The sequence below is a fragment of the Ornithodoros turicata genome, chromosome 9, assembly GCF_037126465.1.
Source record: "Ornithodoros turicata isolate Travis chromosome 9, ASM3712646v1, whole genome shotgun sequence".
Classification (NCBI taxonomy): Eukaryota; Metazoa; Arthropoda; class Arachnida; order Ixodida; family Argasidae; genus Ornithodoros; species Ornithodoros turicata.
Window position 1 is genome coordinate 25571494 of NC_088209.1, and position 21750 is coordinate 25593243.

The 21750-nt window shown below is 44.1% G+C and overlaps 1 protein-coding gene across 1 annotated transcript in view; it reads left to right on the forward strand.

Moving 5' to 3' along the window:
• LOC135368450 (protocadherin Fat 3-like) overlaps positions 1 to 21750 on the forward strand; it is a 213163-nt gene that overhangs the window by 140301 nt on the left and 51112 nt on the right. The window contains exons 9-11 of the mRNA XM_064601731.1: positions 2317 to 2448; positions 2623 to 2722; positions 4024 to 4133. Coding sequence (XP_064457801.1) covers positions 2317 to 2448; positions 2623 to 2722; positions 4024 to 4133 — 342 coding nt within the window. The remainder of the gene's footprint in view (positions 1 to 2316; positions 2449 to 2622; positions 2723 to 4023; positions 4134 to 21750) is intronic.

Sequence of the window (21750 nt, forward strand, 5' to 3'; positions counted from 1 at the left end):
CAGTCGCCGAAAAAGCCAGACAGTGCGGCAATCGAACCATGCACCTCTTGATGGCCGGTTAGCGCACTTCACTGGCAAGAGGTGTATGGTTCGACTCCTTCCGCTTCAATCAATCATTCAATTTACGTGTCGATAAGATCAGTATTCACCGTTCCGTAAGTTCAAGCACAAAACAAACAAACGGGCACATTAATCGGAGACGGGAAAAATAATATGGCAGACGCCGCTGTTGAAGGCAATCTTCCGAGGCCCAATGCAGCTGTTTATACTATGGGGATTCGCTTCGGAGTGCAGCCTCCACTGCAGTATATCTGCTCGGACGCCACTTTGAGCAAACAAAGAAAGACAACTTTAGTCTCCTCGGAGTTCCTTTCTGTGTTTCACTGGGCGTCTGCGAACACTGAAGGCTTTCAAAATGAGCCCAACAGTGTTTTTCCCTCGGGAAAGCAGAAAGCAATGAAGACGGATGACTTTACTCTGGAAGCGCTCATCTTACCCCGGCGTTAAGTGTCTTCCAGTGTTCATTAACGCACAAGTCCGTCCCTGCTCCACATTTACACAGGCGATAATGCACTGTGCCGACTTAAGATTGCGAAAAGCGCTTCGGTGTGCCGCTTGGAACGTCACCTGTGAGTGGTGATGAGATTGAAAGTAAAATAACAATAAAAAATATTATTAAAGTTAACCGTAAATGCACTAGAGTTGGAATCTCAGTGTCTATTCCATAACCTGGATCCTCAGTACCGTTACATTACCATTCTCGTTGCAATCACATTCGTAGTATATATATATATATATATTTTTTAGAAGATTAAAATTAAAAGGTACGGACAACAATGTGTCGAAGTTGCCACCAAAATCGCATTGCTCGTCGAGTACGGTGGCAAAACCACATTGCATCCGCATAACCTTGAGCCGAAAACGAAACAAATCGGCAACGGGTAAGCTACGTAACCAAATCTTGGGTGCATAGGTCAGTGTTGCTTGACGAATTGGGAACTACATCCCACCAGACGTCTGCCCGAGCACCCCCGTTTTCTTTTCTCTCTCTTTTTTTTTTAAGCAAATTAAAGAGATTCTGAGCACTCTGTCGCGTGTATAATACGCGGAGTTCCTCCGGGTTTACAAGGAACAAGCGGAAATAATCCCCAAACTCAAATTGCCTTCATATTGCTTTGCAGTTTCCCGTAATTGCTCGGTTAAGACCTGTTGGCCAATACAACGAATACATGTAGTGAAGATGAGTCCACTTGATTTGTGGCTCACTATCCCAGCGCACACCTGGCCAGTATGAGATATGAAATGGCGAGATGATCGGATGTTTGGTGATTAACGATATATGACATCCTCATCCTTTGAATAATATGAGGTCTTCATGGCCAGATAATGCCAAGTACAGCAAATGCTCCACTTTCCGGCATCAGCCCGGCTGACATTTCCTCTTCTCACTTATTTTCTATGAAACATGTCCCCCACATACACTTCCCTTTCGTGTTTCTTTAACAGAGGGCGAGAAACCATGTTTCGAAAAATCGTTCATCCTTGAAACTAAATGACCATGCGTATCACGTCTGCGGCGTGAATCGAACTGCATTGATACAGAGGAACACAACGCCTGTAAGAAATCGAAAGTCATTGCAGACAAAGCAACGCGCAATTAAGGGAATCGAATTTTAGCTCGCTAGGCAGACGATAGCCATTTGGGGAAGTTCACAAATTGCCTAATTAAACGCCAACGCACAGCGTGTCTGCGACCCAGTCTGCAACATAGTAATCGCTCTGGGGCAGCTGTTCTCAGGGCTCAGCCTAAGTGGGGCGTACGCCTCCACACTGTTCTGTACTACCAACTCCGACCTTACCATAACTTATCATGCTTACCGAAGTGAACAGAATCAGTGTTGAATGAACAAAATCGACAAACAATGCGAACAATCTCCAATGTTTCTCGTGGCACAAGCCGTGCACTACTGACAGACAGAACGATTTCTATTTCAGTTTTATTTTATTTCAAATCAAAACAAGCCTAGAAAAATTAGTAGGAAGAAAGCAGAAACCATTGTCCCCTTCTACTTTCTGTTCTGTATTTTTCCCCCTTTCCGCAGTCCTCTATTCCTCCTCCCTTTTCTCATCGCCCTTCTTTTTCCCAAGCTCGCGTGCGTGAACGTACCTAGTCTAAATAATGAAGGCAAACCTCCCCATACGTTTACCTTGCTTCTTCCATCAGAAGAGCACGTCTTCCAATCATAGCAAGCAACGCAATTGCGCACACTTTACCGGCTGTGTACCAATTAGGTCGCCAATCATGTACCTTTCCAGGACCACGGTTCTCCGGAGAGCTTCCAGTCCGTAACCACCGTCACAATTCGCGTCAAAGATGCCGACGACCAGAGTCCCATCTTCACTCGGCCCATTTACAGAACCAACGTTACCGAATCAGCAGCCATAACCGTAAGTACATCACTCCCCGTACCTATATAGTGCGGCTGCGAATGGCTCTAGAGCACTTCCACTGAAACGCTTCTTAAGTGTTCACGGTTCCTGGTCATATTATCTCCTCCACCACACTTCCTTTCAACGCGTGAGGCTAATCCCATACTTTATGGGGTATGTCTCTCGTTCCAGGGCGCTCGACTACGAGTGAAGCTCGAGATGGACGCCCCAGTGCACGCTTTCGATCAAGACCTGGGCATCAACGCTCCTTTGCGCTACTCCATCATTCACGGTAAGCATCGCTACGCAGGCAGCACATATACACACCGGTTGCCCCGTGACCATCTTTCGAATGAACCTACAACTTCGCGAAAACGTTGGCCTCATCTAGCGCTTATTACTGCTTCCGGACGTCGCTTCCTTCTTAATATCTGAATGATTTGGTGGAGTGGCAACACTGTGCAAGTTTTGCGAGTGCTAGCGAGGAGGAACGACTACGCGTGTACTTAAAAGCTCTGAGCGATGTCAAAGACGAAACCCGCTTCCAAAAGATGACAAACTGTTTCGTGTGATGCTATTTTAGGACTATAATGCGGTGGAGTTCATTAACCGAGTTTATATGGATGTAACCGTATTTCGAGAACTGTACGTTGCTACACGTCAATATGCATTGGCTCAAGGCAGACCGCTGAACTGCTGACAAGTTCGAGAACGAAAAATTTGATGTGCGATTTATATTTATGGGTTACGGTTCATGGCTTATTATTCTTATAACAAAACGTTGACGACGTGTATTTTTGTGATGATGACATTGATGCTCACGATGATCCATTGCTAGGCACTATCAAATCAATCAATCAATCAATCAATACTCTGATACGTTATATTCCCGAGAGTGGACAATAGTTGGACAATGGAATTAGACTGATTTTATCTGTTTTTGCTTACGGGACCAATCTCGTAATACAGATTGTTCTAGCTCTGGTTTCACTTCACTTCCTGTTTTGTTTTTTGCTTTGCATTTTTGCCTTGCGAGACTCCTGGGCAATCCGAACCTATTACAATGGCTGTGTAAATAGGTTCGATATATTATTCCGAAGTAAGGAATAAAGTTTGCTTCTGAAGTTTCCCTCTCCTACCTGCTGTACCATGCGTGACGTCATCGGTAGTCTCACGTGGGCCAGCGGCTGTTTCTCGGACACGCGCTTTGTAACTTCTTCGTGCCGCGTGGATGACCGGTCATCTGCTTCCTCGATTTCACTCTAAAATATTCGCCAGCGTTAAAGCAAAAACCTACAGAAAGCCGTACACGAGGAATACGGGTGAGGTGGAGCCCAGTGTTGCTGGACCGCTTTTCCGTGGAGGAGCGCCTAATCACTCAAAGGAAATCATTTCTTTTCTAATTGTCTGTGCCACTTAGGGATGAGAAGTTTTCAATTTCATTCAACGTGTTTGAAGTCGCACGTGTATGAGAAACACGTTTTTGATGCGCCTTTCGTCTTTCTATTACTATGAGTGATTGATTGTCTATTACTATGCATACGAAAATAACCCATTTATTGCGTAACACATGTGCCGCAATTTCTCTTATAGGAAACGAACTGGGCATCTTTGAGCTTCAAGAACAGACCGCTGAACTGTTCATGGTTCGCGAAGTGGACCTGGAATCCCTGCCATCGCCAGTGTTCACGCTCCAAGTCCAAGTGAGTTTCTTTGCCGTTTTTGTCTATTCCATCTGGTGGGAAACACGCCATGGACGAGTTCATTAGCAGAACCGCCGCTGCGAACATCGATTAGGGAAGGAATAGAAAGTAAATAACGCACGGTGAGCGAAGAGCCCGTCCATTTGAGATTGCCGCATTCTTTCGTCACGTATAAAGAAACAAGCGTTTGTTACTTCAGGATACGTTACCAAGTTTCATGAGTAGCCTTTATTTCTTTAACGATTTTTAGGCCGTCACGGGGATTGACTTTAGATTGTAAAATTCCGATTCGGCGTCGCGGTTGAAGTTATCTGCACAGTGGACCCGTTGTTGTACTTCATTACTAGAACACAAACTAATGATGTTTCCCATTCTTTAACGGGGGCGTTAAAATGCAAACATTTCTTCTCGTGAAATGAAAGGTAGTGAAAGAAATGAAAGAAAACAACACAATAGCAATACCGCGAGGGGAATCGTTTGTCCTTTATTGTGTGTGTCTGATGGGACAGTATAAGCGAATTCATTGTCACCAACAGTTATTTGTCGTCTAAGCTGTCAACAACGAGACGGGAATTTACGTGAACCGCAGAATCAACGAAACTGAATACGACTTGAGTGCGACCATGTCTGTTGGTTGCCGGCAGGAAAACGTGTGTCTCGCATCTCCTGCCGTTCGTGATGTACCTTCGTTCGTGTACCTTCTCTGCACCTGCATTATATTGTGTCACGTCTGTCGTTCCGACAAGGGATGATGCGAGCAGAAATGCTTCACAGTGTAAATTTGGCCGAAGAGTGCGAGAAGTGTACATGTGATGTTAACGTATAAACTGCAACGAGTCGCGTCTGCACGCTGGCGGCGCGGCCACTATGTGTGACCGGCTCCCCTCGGCCGCGTCGCGAACGCTCAGTCGGCGCCGCTTTCAGAAACGCATAAGAAGCGCAAACAAAAATCTCGTGATGACGATACTATAAGCCCTGAATGTATATACAAGCAACCCTTTCGCCTCTCTGAATACATCGCATTTTCCGAACCTCGTCAGCGAAACTATATAGGCGGATCCATCTTCGCGTGAGAATGAGAGCTTCCACGGAAGGAGCCAGCCGTTATTCACTAATTATTTTGGCGCGTCCGCCCTCGATAGAGTGGGGTCCATCCATCTCTGCAGGGGATGGATGCTTGTTGGACACTGCCGTTTTTTTTTTCTATCTATGGATCGCTTTGTGATGCTGGTGCTCTGGCGGTGAGTTGGTAGCGAATTCTGTGTGTCTAACGGAGAGATACCAGGCAGGGTTTTGTCATCTTATGTCTCGAACCCTTAGGCTCTTTGCTGGCATCGCCGTCGTCGTCAAACGCGGTACCCAATAGGTGGTCTCAAACTTCCTCGTTCAGTTTTAGTGACTCTTTATGGCCGCTGTGCTGCAACGCAGCAAGAAGCTCAAAATATGTATATGTACAATATGTACAAGTAGATGTACAAAATATGTATATGTACAATATGTGCAAAATATGTGCAGTAGAGGTAACGAAACTTGCGACGGAGGATGATCCGAGGTCTTCACGCCAAAGATTGATGTTCTGACTCACAAACATTAACAACATTAACGGGAACATAATGATAGTGACCGACAACCGAATAGCTCGATATGCTTATTTTCAATTTCTTTAGTAAGAGTAAACGCAACGAAACTGAGGACTTAATTGACCTTAAAGTCTTTAAAGCGTAGTCTTCAGGGAAACTGAACGGTATTTTCAAGTACGTATTTCGTGGCCGTTATTTCTGAACGCCCCACACATTACCAAGTGTTATAGTGGGCTGCTTTGCGTTCGGTGAATGCATATTGAACGGAGCTGGTCCAGGAGCGTCACGGACAGGCAACATATAGCGCAGTTTTTATCAGACATTTCGCTTTATCTTCCACGATCGATGAGCGCCTGCAGTTTTCCTGTTGTAAAAAATCAATCAATCAATCAATAAAAATAAAAAGTCACGGTGGTTCTTGTCTCGCAAAATCTGTCGTTTCCTTGCTCGGAATAAGCCCGCAAAATTATCGATCCATTTCGCTTCAAGGTATTTCTATAATCGATAGCTAAATGTTTTGGAAATGGTTTAGAAGTATTGAAAATCGTTTTATCTCAGGCCCGTTCTCACCTCGCCAAAAACCCGTTTGTAAGCAATAGGGTGTTTTCAAACTGAGCGAAGCGCAGCACATCAGTGATACCCAGGACAGTTAGTGGTTTCACTGTGTCAGTTGTCATGAACGGGATTCAATTTTCGAAACATGTAAGCGAGACAAAACTAGGTAGGCACGTCTCATCTAGCACGGTACACTGATAAGTTGTTAAGTAAATAAAAAAAGTATTTAGAAATTGAATTCGCGTGGTACTTACTGTGCAATACTCGGGAAAACAACGTGGTGAACTTTCCTTGGATCTGTTTAAGCAACTGGAAACTTTGTATTTATAGTCATGATATGTACTTATATATAAAGAAAATTTATTACATTTACCTGATGATATGTATTTACTTATAGGTTGCTCGAATTGCTGGTTGTGGGCTGCCCTATTATTTAGAGTTAATTTTTCTTTCAAAGTGGTCTGCTTTTATGTTTTAAAGGTTGCTTGAAGTGCATTAATTTAATATCACAGGTGAGGGAAAACGCAATTTTCATGAATTTTTTAAGCTAAATTTTTTTCGTTCCTAAATCACAAACGGCGCGACGGACGAATCCTGTTCTTTTTAAATTTATTTATTTTATTTACTCACGAAAGTAGGCATTACAGAAAATGTGGTACATGGAGGACCCAGTATTGGATTAATGTCCTGTTAAAGGGTCCTCCCTAATGATTGCAACGGAGCATAAATACACATCACAAGAGCACAATAAACTAAACAATTACTAATATTACATACACAACCAAAAAGTACAACGTTAACAGTGACTCAATAATTAACACGCTAGGCTTGAAATACGATTAAAACAACGACACATCATGCTGCAAAAAAATAATAAAAAATAACAGCAAGAAACAGTTATGTATCGGAAACCCTTTCAAATTTTGCTTAAACAATGCTGCGTTTGAACACATTCTTATTTCCAGTGGTAGCCGGTTCCATTCGTTAACATGCGATACGAAAAAAGGCTGTCTTCCACAGTTTGTATGGAAGGCTAGTATAGCAAACCCCCTGTTCCTGCTGTGTAGTGCGTCCACCTGATTTTTGGTAATTTACAACATGTGAAGTACAATTTCCTTTAAAGACATATATTATATTTAGCACGCCGAGAGATATTAATTGTCCTGCATTAAGTATAGTGCGCCAGTCATTATGGTAGTCAGAAAACGATCCTAATGGCCCGATTTTGCATAACTTGTACAGTAACACAATGCTATGCCCTTGCTGTAATACTCCAAGTACCGTCCAGCACATTCTTATCGACTGTCAGCAGTACTCTACTGAGCGGTGCGTCCTCCAGCGCCAACTTGCAGCCAAAGGGACACCCTCATTTGCGCTTTCTCAACTGTTTGGGCTTCCGGCCAACCCAGCGCATCAGCTTTCAAGCCCTCATCACTTTCATAGCAGCAACAGGGCTCCTGCGTGAACTGTGAACATTCACCATCATTCACCGTCTTCTCCCCCTCAAGCAATGGGATAGGGTGCCGCCTCAGCGGCGAAACATCCCACTACATCGTTATTACTTATTTGTTGTTGCATGACTTGTACAATATTAAAGTGGGGCTTAGATGGGGCTTATAGATGCACAAAAGGTGAGATGAGAATGAAGGAAAGCATAATACACGTGAAGGAGAATTGATGTGGGGAAATAATTCCTTGCTCTAAAAAAGGGCACTAATACCATAAAAAAAAAAGCTTTTCGGTAACGAGCCTGGGATGTGATTGAAGCCGTAAGTGCGAGTCGACAATTACTCCCAGAAAATTTGCTTGGCGATGAAACTTAAGAGTACCAAGTATAGATGGTAGTGTATCCTTTTTGTTTTTCTTCTCTTTCTTTCTTTTTTGTTTTTCGTTTTGGGATTGGAACTTACGAAACCACAGCCGAAAAACGGTCCAGCTCATTTTGCTCCAAGAAATGCAGTAAACTCCCTCATTCTAGGGTGCTCAGTCGGTTCTGGACAGGTTCGCTCTATATGCAAATGTTCAGCTTGCACAAGGATGGGCAAAAAAGGGACAACTCTTCTTTTTGTTTTTTTGTGCGGGACGCCTAGGACTGGCGAATATCCACGGCAGAAACCCCTCCGTAATTCACTTCACGGAAGGCAATGACATTATCCTGCCACGTGCGTCGGACGGGTTACTTCATCCCTTGTCGAGACAGGTTGCGTAACTGAGCTCCACAAGTTGATTACGGAAAACTCTTTCGCGCGAGTTATCAAAAAGACAACGGCACGGATTTGCATTCGCCAGCGATGCCCGTTCGTCTCGTTTTCTTCACATCGTGGAACTTCAATAGAGCATCGGCTATATCTTGTTACGCCTATAACGCACATACTCGTAGGAGACTTTCTTGTTCTGTTTCTGTGTGTTATAGCTACCCCCTCCCCTATAAAGTGTGTTCACAGGAGCGGCATCCCAATGGAATATTCTAGTGGAAGAAAAATCAAAACACCGCTCACGGGGCAGAAGTTTCCTCGCGTCTTATGTTGAGCATTTGCGCAGCACTACAAGATCGGGAGTTGTGGTACTACGCACACGGCAGACGACACGATCGACTCTGTCGTCTTCTAAGGAATACCTTGGAGCTGCGCGGTAGGATATTTCCCATGGTTGGAACAGTACGAAAACACACGAGTATGCACTGCATACTCATTCGTGCTCACGCGGTAGCAGACGGCTATGATGTTTCTCGCATCTTCCGCTAGAGTATTCAATCGCGCGCAGTTTCACTTACGGCCCACGTGGCTCCAAGTGGCTGGCGATGCCATCTTCACTTTCTTCCACACGGCACGCTAAAGGTCACGCCAGTCGTTCCCTATAGCACTGACCGCTACACGTTCCTTTTGTTATCGTCGCCGAGCGGCCTCGTGCTATTGTTTTCCGGCTCCGCGTTGTTCCTTTCCGTCGTACACAAAGGATTCACGAACGACGAGCTCTCTTACGCAATCGTATCATCCAAAGGGCCACCAGAATTTAAATGACCTTAGGTTTTCTCAAGAAGGGATCCTGAGCAGAATAATGATACTGGTGTGCCATTCATGAACGGAATTTGTTCGAGTCTTTTGGGCCTGTCACTCGTGGAGTAAAAACCACGACAATGGAGCGAAAGTGTGTAAAAGAAGTAGGCCTTGTTGAATGGCGTCAAGTATGAAATCCAGAATGTCGCGAAGTTTATTTATGTATTTATTTTTGCCCTCAGGGCTTTGGAGCGTTGCAACGAAAACTATAGGGATATAAGGCAATGCAATAAAATGTACATATAAATGGTGAAACAACTTTACAGTTTTACAGTACACACAATGTACTGCGCTACACTACATTAACACGGAGTACTACAAAAACAGTACTAACGTTGCGCGAAACAATACTCATGTAACGAGGAGAACTGGGCCTGTTGGTACGAGATCATAATTTTATAGCGCTACAGGGACAAGGGCGGAGAGGTTACAGGGCAGGGCAGGGCACACGGAAGGTGGCTCTGCTACACGCGCTGCCCTGGATAGTCGCCCATTCAATACTTTCACGGTTGTTGCCGCTCTGGATGCTCTGATATAAATTCTTCAGGATATCGATGCAGACAAAGTATTTTGACTCTTTCATTAGCATACAGCGCGCAACTATAAGTGATATGCAGTAGGCTACATCTCTGTGTTTTTCTTTTCCAATTCAATTAAATTCAATAATTAAAGATTAAGAGTGCTCTCTCTGTTGGATGGATCCACGAGGTTTTGTCCCGGTATCATGTAATTTGCTTTGGTGACTTTCGTGGTGTTAATTATGTTCATGAGCTTAAGACTTTGACTGGTTAGTTGCAGCACTAGTTGACAGTTCCGAAGTAAGTGAACGATCTCTGGCAGACGACCGTTGACGACCGTTGCATGGCGATCGAGCGTGTTCGAGACCGACGTCGAATGATTTTTCTTTTTCCAATCAGTCAATCAATCGAATGACTCCCTGCAGATTTTCTGCCTCTATGCTCTGCGGTACGCTATGCCTCGTAATGTCAAAACGCTCCATAAAATCTCTTAAGCAAAAGAGGTAAAGACGTTAAAAAATTCAAAAAGAGAACAATAAAAGTATACAAAAAAAATCGACAGCACATTCAATGACCCTGGCCTCGTGTATGCGCGCTTGCTTGATCGTTGAAATGCCCTTCCGTTCTTCAAACTTAACCCCGTTCGATGCGCGTCATTCTTCTCAGCCTTTCGATGCTTCTCCCTGAGATCATCAGGCAGCTAAGACAGCTGTCTCTTCCGTTTGGAGCTGTTGCCTGTAGCAACGCCCCTGCGTGATGTCATCTTGCGACCTTGCCTGTCTAACCGCGAAAGGAGTGAAAACGTTTTTTTTTTTTACAATATTCAAGAAAAGGTCAATGCTGTTTTGCGCTCAATGTTTTATGTGAGAGGCGTGACTTTGCATCTGACTTTTTCGGCTGAAGACTGGCTGTTTGTGTCAGTGAAGTCGTCTGGGAAGCAGTTTGAATGTTTGACAGTAAAGCGGCTATGGTCGATGCCTTGAAAGAAGGATAAGCGGTATAATCAAAAAAGTGTTCAGCATGCTTATGTCGTGTTATTTTTCTCTTTTCATCTCTGACAGGGGGATATGTAACGAAGGTTGTGCAGAGACGGGTCTTTTGAGTCGTTACACCTTAATTGAGGATCTATCATTAAGGTATAATTGTACGTCCGGTCAACGGTTCCCTGCTGTTTTTAATACCGGGGCTGGTGACAGGATGACGACACGAAAGAAAATGTTGTTGTACATTAGAGGTAGTGGTACAAACCGTTACGGAAAGACCGCATGTGTACAGGATACGGAAGCAGAAAGCATTTTCGGATGACGAGGTGGGAACGGATCACGCTAAGACGCAAAACGCCGTTGAAACATAATATAGCAAAATAGATAATGGTCACGAATGCAAGGTTTGTTGGTCAAGCGGATTTCTTTCCCTCTTTTTTTTATTTAATATTTTTTATTTATTTTTTATTTTTTTAGGTCAGTGTCGGGACGAACACCTCCACCAGTTTTCGTTTTTCCTTCTAGTTCTAATGCTCAGAGCGGATATGTTGGTCATTCACAGACTTGTGCGTAACGCGTTACTAGTAATTGCGTTACTTGTAATCAATTACTTTTATGAGTAATTTTTCGAGTAATCAGTTACTTTACTGTCAAAGTAATTTTTCGAGTAATCAAATTACTTTTATGAGTAATCGATTACTCAGTAATTGATTACTTTTCCGGTAGAGATTAACTCATCTTTCAGATGTTCTGCCCCAAGTCAAGACCCTCGTGCAGTGAGCCTTTTTTGTACCGTTCTACTATACCAAGCGGAGGTCATTGTAATAAGGTTATGAAATTTCAGGGCCTCTCTCCCTAATCTCTCACTACACCAGTGTGGTGGTACCATTGTGATAGCTTCGGAGGTGTAGTGAGTCATGGGAAGATCCACGCAATGCGATAAATACAGTAGACGTACAGACCCAACCAGCACAATGTACTGAAAGTCAAATGCAATAGGGTTGGACGGTATGTGTCTTATCAACGTTCTTTAATTTCACCAGTCTGTTCAAGGCCTTCCACGCACCCGGCCACCCCTATTGCACTCGACTTTCAGTACATTGTGCTGCTTGGGGATCTACTTGTCCTGCGCGTTTTTGTTTTTCGTGTTACTTCTGTTGTTCCGCTGTTGAACGATTTCTTTCTTTCCTCCCCCCACCACCCTCCGAGGCACACAAAGACGGGTATAATTTGCGTGAATGCAGAGTAACGACCGGAGTAACGCGTTAGTTTTCTACTCGTTACTCAATTACATTTGGAGTCCAGTAATTGGTAACGGTAATCAGTTACTTTTTCCGTACAAGTAACGGTAACGGTAATCAATTACTTTTTTGGAGTAACGGGTACAAGTCTGGTCATTCATAAAGTCGCTACTGGTACGCACCCACAACAACAACAACAATAAATGAATGAGAAGTGATGATGACATTGGATACGCTCTCAATAGGGTGAATTGAGGTACTGATATATACCTCTTACAAGCGATGCGTTGCCGTACGAAGTTTCATTGCATCGTTCTGCTTGGGCGAGGTATAATTCCACCAATCAATGCAACGTATGTGTCATCGCAGTAAGACTGAGACGGCACCTCACCGGCCCTGACATGACGAATACACGTTTTATTGAAGGCCTATATGTGGCCTATATGTTATAGCCGCTGCGTTCCTATACAAGCCATTCAAATAGGACAGTAGTAGATTAGAATTCGTTGCCTCCGTTCAGCGTAACTTTAACTGATCCTGATCAGTTTCGCGTAGCTTGATTTGATTTGGTTTGATTTTATTTGATTTTAAGGAAAAAGAAAAAGATTTCGGCTTCACTAGTGAGAGGCCAGCACCTCCACATCACTTGTACCAGCTACATTGGTGAAAAACTGCAGCTGCTAACCATCACCTCATTTAATCTCCGTATTTACATCCCTTTTCTGTTCCCATTTCCGATATATACTGAGTGTTTCAGTAATTAATTATGGGGCTCTGTGTATTCTCTATTCACATTAAATTTTAATAATGATTAATTGATCGATTAATGGCTGATTGGTTGATTAAAAATATGCGGATGTAAGTCCCTGTGACTACGTATACGTAATTACTTCTATGTGTCTATCTACCTGTCTAAATACTTATGTAACGCAATTCGTTGTTATATATGTGCATCCATGTTCCTCACACACACGATGCAATAGATTTTCCGAAAGGCCATTCGGGAATAGCAAGCCGGCTCTCTGCCGGGCTAACCTTTCCTTTTCTCTTCCACCCCCCTCCACCCTACATGCCACAAAATGACAAAGACCATGAAACTACGCCTCGTTCATTTCACCAGCATCTCAGAGCAATCGGTTGCCCTTTATTATGTGCAAGGTGACACGAGAAAAGTACAAAAAGAAAACCCCAAAAGACAAATCAGACCGACGCCGCCGTTGCCTCCTGCAAAGTTATCTGCATACATGGCTAGCCTTAATAACGGCGGGCCTTGCAAATCGAGGTCGGCATGACGGACATTCCAAGGAAGTGGCTGAGTCTGGGCCGTGCTCCGCGTATAAATTACTCGTGGAATAGGCGGTCGCCTTGCAGTGAAGTTTTGACGAGGCGCTTTCGCCATGTTGGTCTGCGTGGCCCGTTATTCGTACAAGTATGTTTCTACATGGGCACGAGAGGATGAAGCTCGGAATGTAAAGTTGGAATTGCGTCACTTTTTTGCACCAGGCTGCGCGTATCGGTATGCAGATTGAACCTAAATCTGTAATTTTTATTTTGACTGCCCTCTAAAAGCGTCTAGCCGTAAGTTGCACCGAGTCATTGGATATACAAAAAGCCCAAAAAAACAGGAGAACAGTGGGTAATTGGAATATTATTTTAAACGAACATGCCACGGTCAACGGCATACATACGTTCATATGGCATACGTTATAATGGCATACGTTCTCGACGCGATCTTGTGTACGTGATACAATTATTCGATCCCGTCACATAATATCGTATCTATTGCCCATGACGGTGAGCCACTTAATGTCACACTTCGTTCCATCCGCATGCTTCGGGTTACTGCTACAAAGCATTTCTTTCTTTCTGATGATAACGACTCCAGATGATGGCCTTACCAGAGATTCTTTCAAGATGCACTAAATAAATGACCGATGTGTTTATGCTGGCGTACTAAACTATACACTTTCCATCTTACGTTGGTATCCTATCTACCTCACGCTGTCCATCCAACCTGCGATAATAAAAGCAAAAGGATCCACACGAACGACAATCACTCTATCGTATCATCATCACGAAACCAGGTTGTACATGCTTATAGTATACATATTTCCCGGTTGCGCTGTATACCCCCCCCCCCCCACTGTTTTGTATCTACTACATGATCTAATTCAGCTCCAGGTCTCGTTTCGTTGCTATGCTGCACTTATATAACTCCCTTATCAAGCCCTCCTTTTACCTCACGACAAAAATGGCTTCACCCTCCGTGAACCAGTTTCGAACGACTCTTTTGTAAAAAAAAAAAAAAAAAAAAAAAGAAAAAGAAGAGCTTTTGAGGTTATAGTAACTCTGTTTTTCCTTCGTCCTAATCCTCCTCTTATTTCGTTACATAAGCAAATAAAACCAGAAGAACTGCTTGCATATGAGACTTGATGCCGCGAAAAATTTCATGTGATAATAACGGCGCCCTCACTTGGTTTCCCGTTTCCTAGTTATTTGTCCAAAGTCCCTCTTAAATCAAAGTGAATGATAATCTTCTCCTGCAATCTCGTGCGGTAGAAACCCGAAGCCTGGGCCGTTTCACGGGCGGCAGCCAAAAGAAACTTGAGGGAGAAAAGCACTCTGTTTTAAAGTATAAAGAGGTGCCACGTACGGTGACGCGAAGATTCACCTCGAAAGGGCATGCATCATTCATCCAAATGGCTGACAGCGCATATACACACAATGCAATCTTTACTTCACGAGCACCGCTCAGATTTTAGCTCTTATCAATGAAACGCGTGCATGTATCGTGACCCGAATATATGCTGGCTCTCTTTATATGTAAACCATGATCCCAATTATTATTAATAACAAACCCTCCGTTCATAATAAGCATCAGCTTAACCTAATGCTACGTCTAACAAAGGCAGTCTTGTCTGTCGTTCAACAGCAGCAATTAAATCATAAATGATGATGCCTGTGGTTCAGTGTCGTGCAGTGTTGAGGCCGAGGACAGTCTTCGCGCAGAACAGTTGACGCATATGATCATGGATGCGTCTATTTCAACAGATTATGTAAGAACCATTCTTCGATATTTCAACAGATTATATAAACAGCCGACTAAATTGTCCAACCTACAGAACTTCAGCATATCGTGTACCACGTCTGACGTCACACGCGGACCTAAAGAGGCCTGGCGCTGACAAATCATCTTCAAAGCTGTCTCTCCATCCATCAGTTTCTGTCATATGCAGATACGGTTTCATGAAGCCCGGATGGGGTGATGTCATGCGGAAGCAAGAACAACAGCGTGTCTTCTCTTCCTACACGAAATGCACTAGAAAGAAAGAGAGAGAGGGAGAGAGGGAGAGGGCAAGCGTCAAGGCCGAACGGCGTCTCTCTCGTTGGTCGTAGCCAAGGGCGTGCTGAAGACTGGGAGGTGGTGGGTTCGAACCCTACCACCGGCTGTACTGTCTGATGTTTTTTATGGGTTTTCCGAAGACTTTCCAGACGAATGTCGGCACAGTTACCCTTGAAGTCGGCCCCGGATGCATACTAACCCCCCCACCTGTACCCCACTCCTTCCTGCTGTCCTCTCTCCATCTGTACGTCGCTCATAGCCACGATTGCTTCGCGACGATAACACGGAAATATATTTTTAAAAAAAAGAGAGAGAGGGAACGACACCGCACGTTGTGTGCTGCCTTAAAGGACGGCCGGTGCTCAAAGTATAGCAGTGAAATTGAGGACGTAGTCGTGTAAGTGCCACTTAATGAGACACTCGTTATCCCAGGAACGTAAGATGTTATCAGAACACAAACACAATGTTGCCTGGAGCAAGTTAACGTTTCATGCACCCATCGACTTTTGTGAGCGCAAAAAACAAAAATAGAAATAAACAAGAAGCGAGCGAAAGAAAGAAATAGCAGGGAGAACTCGATTGCCGCCGGCAAAACAAGCCTGCAAATGGTCGCGTGCAGACAAGAGCATTAAAACTCTGTCTCGCAGCAATAATAGAAAGTAACGCGCTTGTTCTGTTCGGGTGCACTAGCTTCAGGTGGACGTTCAATAACTGGGGATAATTAAGGACAGTGCAAATTAAAACGAATGGCGAAGAGACGATGCGACTGGTGAGGCCGTTGTTTAATACATAAATGGGACACAAAGTTCGCTGTGGATATGGTTGCAGTTTTCTCTTTCTTTTTACTTTTTTTTTTGCATCGGAGAGAAGGAAAAGTTTTCTCAATAATTTTGCAATTAAAATGTTTCCTTGCTCTTGTGTCGAGCGGACGAGGTGACCCGGGTTCGAATCCGTGCACCGGCTGTGCAGCTTCAGTGTTTTCCCTGAGTTTTCCTCAGACACTTTAAGACGAATGTCAGCACAGTTCGCATTGAAGTCGACCCAGGAAGCATACTAAGCCCCCTCCTGTCTCCCACTCTTTCCTGCCTTCCTCTCTCCATCTGTCCACGCCTGGACGCCGCTGTTAGCCACAGTTGCTTCGCGGCGCCAACACGATATTTACGAAGTTCCCTGGGAAGTCGGCCCGGGACGCATGACGGCATGATACCCCCTGCGGTAGTCGTGACGTTGCTCGCCTGAGCGCGGCTGACTACGGCAATCAGTTCCACCACCACCACCACCACCACCTTGTTGACCGGACAAAATGGGTTAATTGCTGCGTTCGTTAGTAGGTAACACCTTCCATAAGACCGCACTTCGTACAAGACGAAATTTCCAACAGCCGATGCGTAGCGTTCATAGTTGACATGCCTTTCGATGGTGAAGCGTCGAAAGCAGTCGACGTTTCTGCTTTTTAACTTTTCTTGCGGCTTCGTTGAGAGTCACTGCACCGTGCCGTCGGAACGTTATGGGAGCCTCTATCTGACGGACTGCTTATTGAGTACCATAACAAACTTTCGATGGGCATGTGCCTGAGTCTATAGGACAAAATGCTTCGGCACCAAGTTCGTCTTCCTGGGTCTTGCTATACAATGAGAGGTGGTTGGTTCGGTTCCTACAACCGGCTGTGCTGTCTGAGGTTTCCCTTGGTTTTCCGGCAGATGGATGTCGGCACAGTTCCCCCTGAAGTCGGCTCAAGGCGCATATTAAACCCCCTGATTGATTGATTTTAAGAAAAAAATCAATCATCCCCTGTCCCCCAATCCTTCCTGCTGTCCTCTCTACATCTGTCCACGTCTGTACACCGCTCATAGCCACAGCTGTTTCGCGGCGCTAAGATGCATTAAAAAAACTGAAGTTGACCTACATACAGGCGCATTAGAAGCTAACATTACTATTATGCACTTTTCAAGGCAAAACTTGACGTAAGCGTAAGTAATATCGCTATCGTATCTTGCTCGTGCAACACGTTAATTGCTTCGGAACAGACGAGGTATTCTTGTCTGATGCACCCTTTCATCAGATATGTGGTAAGAGCATATTTCCTCTGATAATGGTAAACACTCCAATCGGTTGTCACCGAAAAGTAATTATTGTTGCTGTTGTGATGCGACACGAGGCATATGTCACAGTTACGATGAAACGACGGAAGGTATTGGCCCTGAAATATCATCGATTCACGTGCAATGTATGGCTTGCAGTTGCTTCTTCCTCCCCCTCTATTCCGAGTTCCTTCAGTGCCGATGCACACGGCTACCGCACTCCTGAATGCAGCAATTCACCTTGAGCGCCCATTCTTCATTTCTCAGGCACAATTCCTTTCTTGCACGTGACAATAAATTCTCGACTGAGGCGAAAGGCGGAACACGATACTGCACGTACTCTGCCTGTGTCTGATGCTCGTAAATTGTGTATGCCCTTATATTTTGCTATCTTATTTTGTGCTTTCTCTCTGTCGCTATCCCCAGCGAGCAACATTCAGATTCAATCTAGAAGGCGAAAGAAAGTTATGCCCGTTCCCAGTAAACTTCGAAAAATAAATAAATAAAAAGATATATATATATATCTTATCGGAACCAGGCAACGTGGGACTTGCGTTTTCTCCTGTTTATTTTCTTGGGGTTTATAACGGCGGCAGCCGAGCGTCAGTTCTTTCCGAAACTAGCGCAGAAAGGCGAGAGAAAGCTGGTAGTTTACGGCCAATAAAATATAGATTTCGGGGGTGTATATTGCCACGACGTGGAGATAATAAAGTGCGAAAACTCTAGGGGAGCAGCTTCCGCCGCTGATACGGTGCCGAGGAGAGATATACCACTACGCTTAAAAAGTGTTGAGACAACAAAGAGGGTAAATATATACAACAATACATTGTTCAGCACTGCTGGTTGACGTTGTGCGTATGGTTTTAATGATTAAAGGATTTACGCCAGCTTTAAAATGTATTGTACACTATTACGACGTGCAGCATGGTGCAGGCAGGAGAGAAGAACCATTTACTGAATTATTGAATTATTGGATTATTGATTTATTGGAATTATTGAATTATTGGAATTATTGAATTAGAGAGGAATTATTGAATTACTGGATCACTGAATACTTTGCTCTTCTTTGCAGTCTTCCTCATTACCGTTGAAAGCGGTGAATTTTCTTCGCCGTTCGCTTGACTTATAAAAACTTGAGTAACACACCTTAAAATGAAGAAAATTTCAATCCGAGCAGTTGGCAACAAAGTATAGATGACACCGGTGAACGATCCTCATGTCCTTCAAACCCATTGGTACATTGAAATGACCTGAAATTTATTGTTTTTATTGGCGGTAGTTACTTTCTTCCCTCCCTTTTATTGCAGAACGTCGCAGAAATTTATTCGTACTGGTATATTTAGGGCTCGCCAGTCTTTTTTCTTCTTTTCTGTGTCCTAACGAGAACAATACGAAACACTTCATAGCAAGATTTGGCACTTTTGAATAGTTCACGGTACACTGTATAGACTTTGCACAGAATCTCCTTAGCAGCGTATCACAAACGGCTCCCAAAGAGTTTAAAAACCCCACCCCCCATTTCTCCTAGTAGTACATCTTACGTGAATACACACAGAAGTAGCCAGGTAAGAGGTATGTTATTCCATGTCCTCTACCGGATTCCAACAGCTTCCCGAAATGAAAATTCAACGACCCCTGGTGGAAGCCATGTTATCCTGCACGCGTCACACGTATTTCTGCTCTCATTTCTGACGAAGCGATGTGCGCACGACCGAGAGCAATATTTTTGCCATTATGGCTGTCAACTTCGTATGACACGCTGTAGAGAAATTGCTGCATGTTTGCCTAACGTAGCGTGCCGGCATTCTGTCTTGTTTTCTTCGTATTTTATTTTTGGACTCCTTTGTCGTAAAGTGGACACTTTGTGCACAATGCTCGGACGATTTTCGTTCTGCATCGTCGTTCCTTTCTACTAAAAAATGAAGAGTAATTGCTTTTCAAGTGACAGCCACCTGCTGTTTTCGACTTGAAAAAGATGCATTGCACAGACAGTCTCGCTTCTGTACGCTGAAGAAAAATTGAAGCGGACATCTGAGCGACTGCATTTATTTGCAGAGTTAATCTAGTAAGTCCTGCTTCCTCTTTACCGTTGACGTGAAGAACATATTTCTTAACCGGTACGAAGAAGTGGGCGAACCGAACGGCATATCTTGGCATGTATGCGGAGTCGCGTTTGATGTTTGTTGTCGTTTTAAGAATTATAATTTGCAAAGGAGCAGAATAAAATTTGTATTAGAACACTTTTCCAGTCAATATTATTCTGGGAAGTTGTAAAAAATGACCCAGTGTGGCAGACATAAACAGTACAGCTGCGCTATTATAACTATCTACGCTTTGGTAGCACTTCAATGTGGCGGGTCATACTCCTGTGTATACAGCAGCCCTGCACGGCTAAGGGCAGGGATATGTTATATCCCTTAAAAGAAAACCACATACTACGTGCATAATATTGTATAACGAACTCGTTAGCAGTTTTCCAAAGCATTCCGGCATATGTAGCTGCTTCAGTTATCTTTCTTAGTTACGTTTTTGGACAACGTAATGTGTACCATATGCAATTGTAAAACAACCACGTTTTAGGTGCTGCAACTGTGTTTACAGAAAGTACGCATCCATGACAGCAACGGCGCACTCTAAAAATGGTTTTCTACCCTTGTGGTTCCCAACAGATCACGAAAGAAATAAATATATCATTCCAGATAATGCATCTTATATACATAAAAAAAAGAAAAAGAATGACCCCCTGACCCTAAATATTTCCCTGGCACTGCAGTAGTCCCCAAAACTTCGCATAAGCCTCCGTGCGTTTAGTCCTAGTAGGGAATAATAGTTGTAGCAATGCATTTGGTCAAAAGAATGAATGGATTGCCGTTTTCTGTATCTTTCTTTTGCTTATTCACCCGAGTTTCCACATCTGAGTTTCGTTTCCGTTTAACGTTGCCGTTATCCACACATGAGTTTCAAAAAGCGGTGCCGCCTCAGCGCTCATTCACACATGCGTTTTTCGAAGCGACGCCGCGCCCTCCCAGACGCGAAGCGACGAACGTAACGTGTTTTCCATCTGCGTTTCGAGAACTGCTCCGTGCTCCAGCTCTGGACCGCGGTCCGCAAACGCTTTTCATCCGGCCAGTCGGGGCAGTGGCGGGGGGGGGGGCGGAAGTGCCTTTCCTTGACTCCGGCGGTGGTTGACTACAGGCATGGTGTGGTGAAGTTGCGGTTTTTAGAGTGTATATGATTTTCGTAACGCGGGAGACTAATACGATCAACACAGCAGCGCGCGTATTATCATTCGCCTATGCGTAACAACACACATATTAAGAAGTCCCTAACATAACATAACATGCAGTCCCTATATTATTGTTGTAAACAGCTCGAGCGCACGGTGCGGAAGCAGTCCCGTGTTCATATTCGCTCTACAAACAAGGCGCTGGCGCACGCGTTCTTGCCCTTATTTGTCATTGCCAGTGTTCAATGGATCTACCTGCGTTGCAATTATTTACTGGGTACCGTTCCTTCCGGCACTCCACAGATCCCCGCACGTTGCCGGAATTGCAAGAGCACGCTACCGTAGATCACAGCAACATTTTCGCGAGCTGCAATCACGTTTTGACGAGGCAGAATGAATGCTTCATGAATGCGGCTGCATGTTGTGCTAGCCTACGCAAGTCCTCACTTCAATACAAGTTATTTCTCCATTTTCACTCATAATTACGCGTGTAATACGGAATGAGCGTTTTTGTGACAAGCACCGGCAGTCTTTCTGGGTACGCTTTTCCCTACAGAGTTGGGAGGCCGTCCCGTGTTATGTGCCGTCATTCAGAATAAATTCGAAAGATCATTTGTTTTCGAGCATGAAACATTTGTTCCTATGGTAACCTGCTTTCAGTTCGCTACAGTAGCGATCGTGCGAACTATACGTTCAAAATGCGCCGCATGAATTCAAGCAGTAGTAAAGTATACCAAGCAAAGGAATAAACATAAAGAAATAAAAGTGGTAAATCTATATATTATATGGGATCAGCTCGGAGAAACCTCTTGAATGTCGGCACACAAAAGGTCCTCTAAAAAAATATCCTGGTGCGAAAACAAAACGGAGCTGCAAACCCCCTAGGCAGCGCAGCGGCACGTGTCTGGATTCGAAACAGAAGGCATCACAGATGACAACTTTCATATAGGCTAATTACTCGACACGAATTCTTCCTTCTGCATTTGTTTAGGCGTATGTGCTAGTACAAGACAACAACCAGCACCCTCGATATC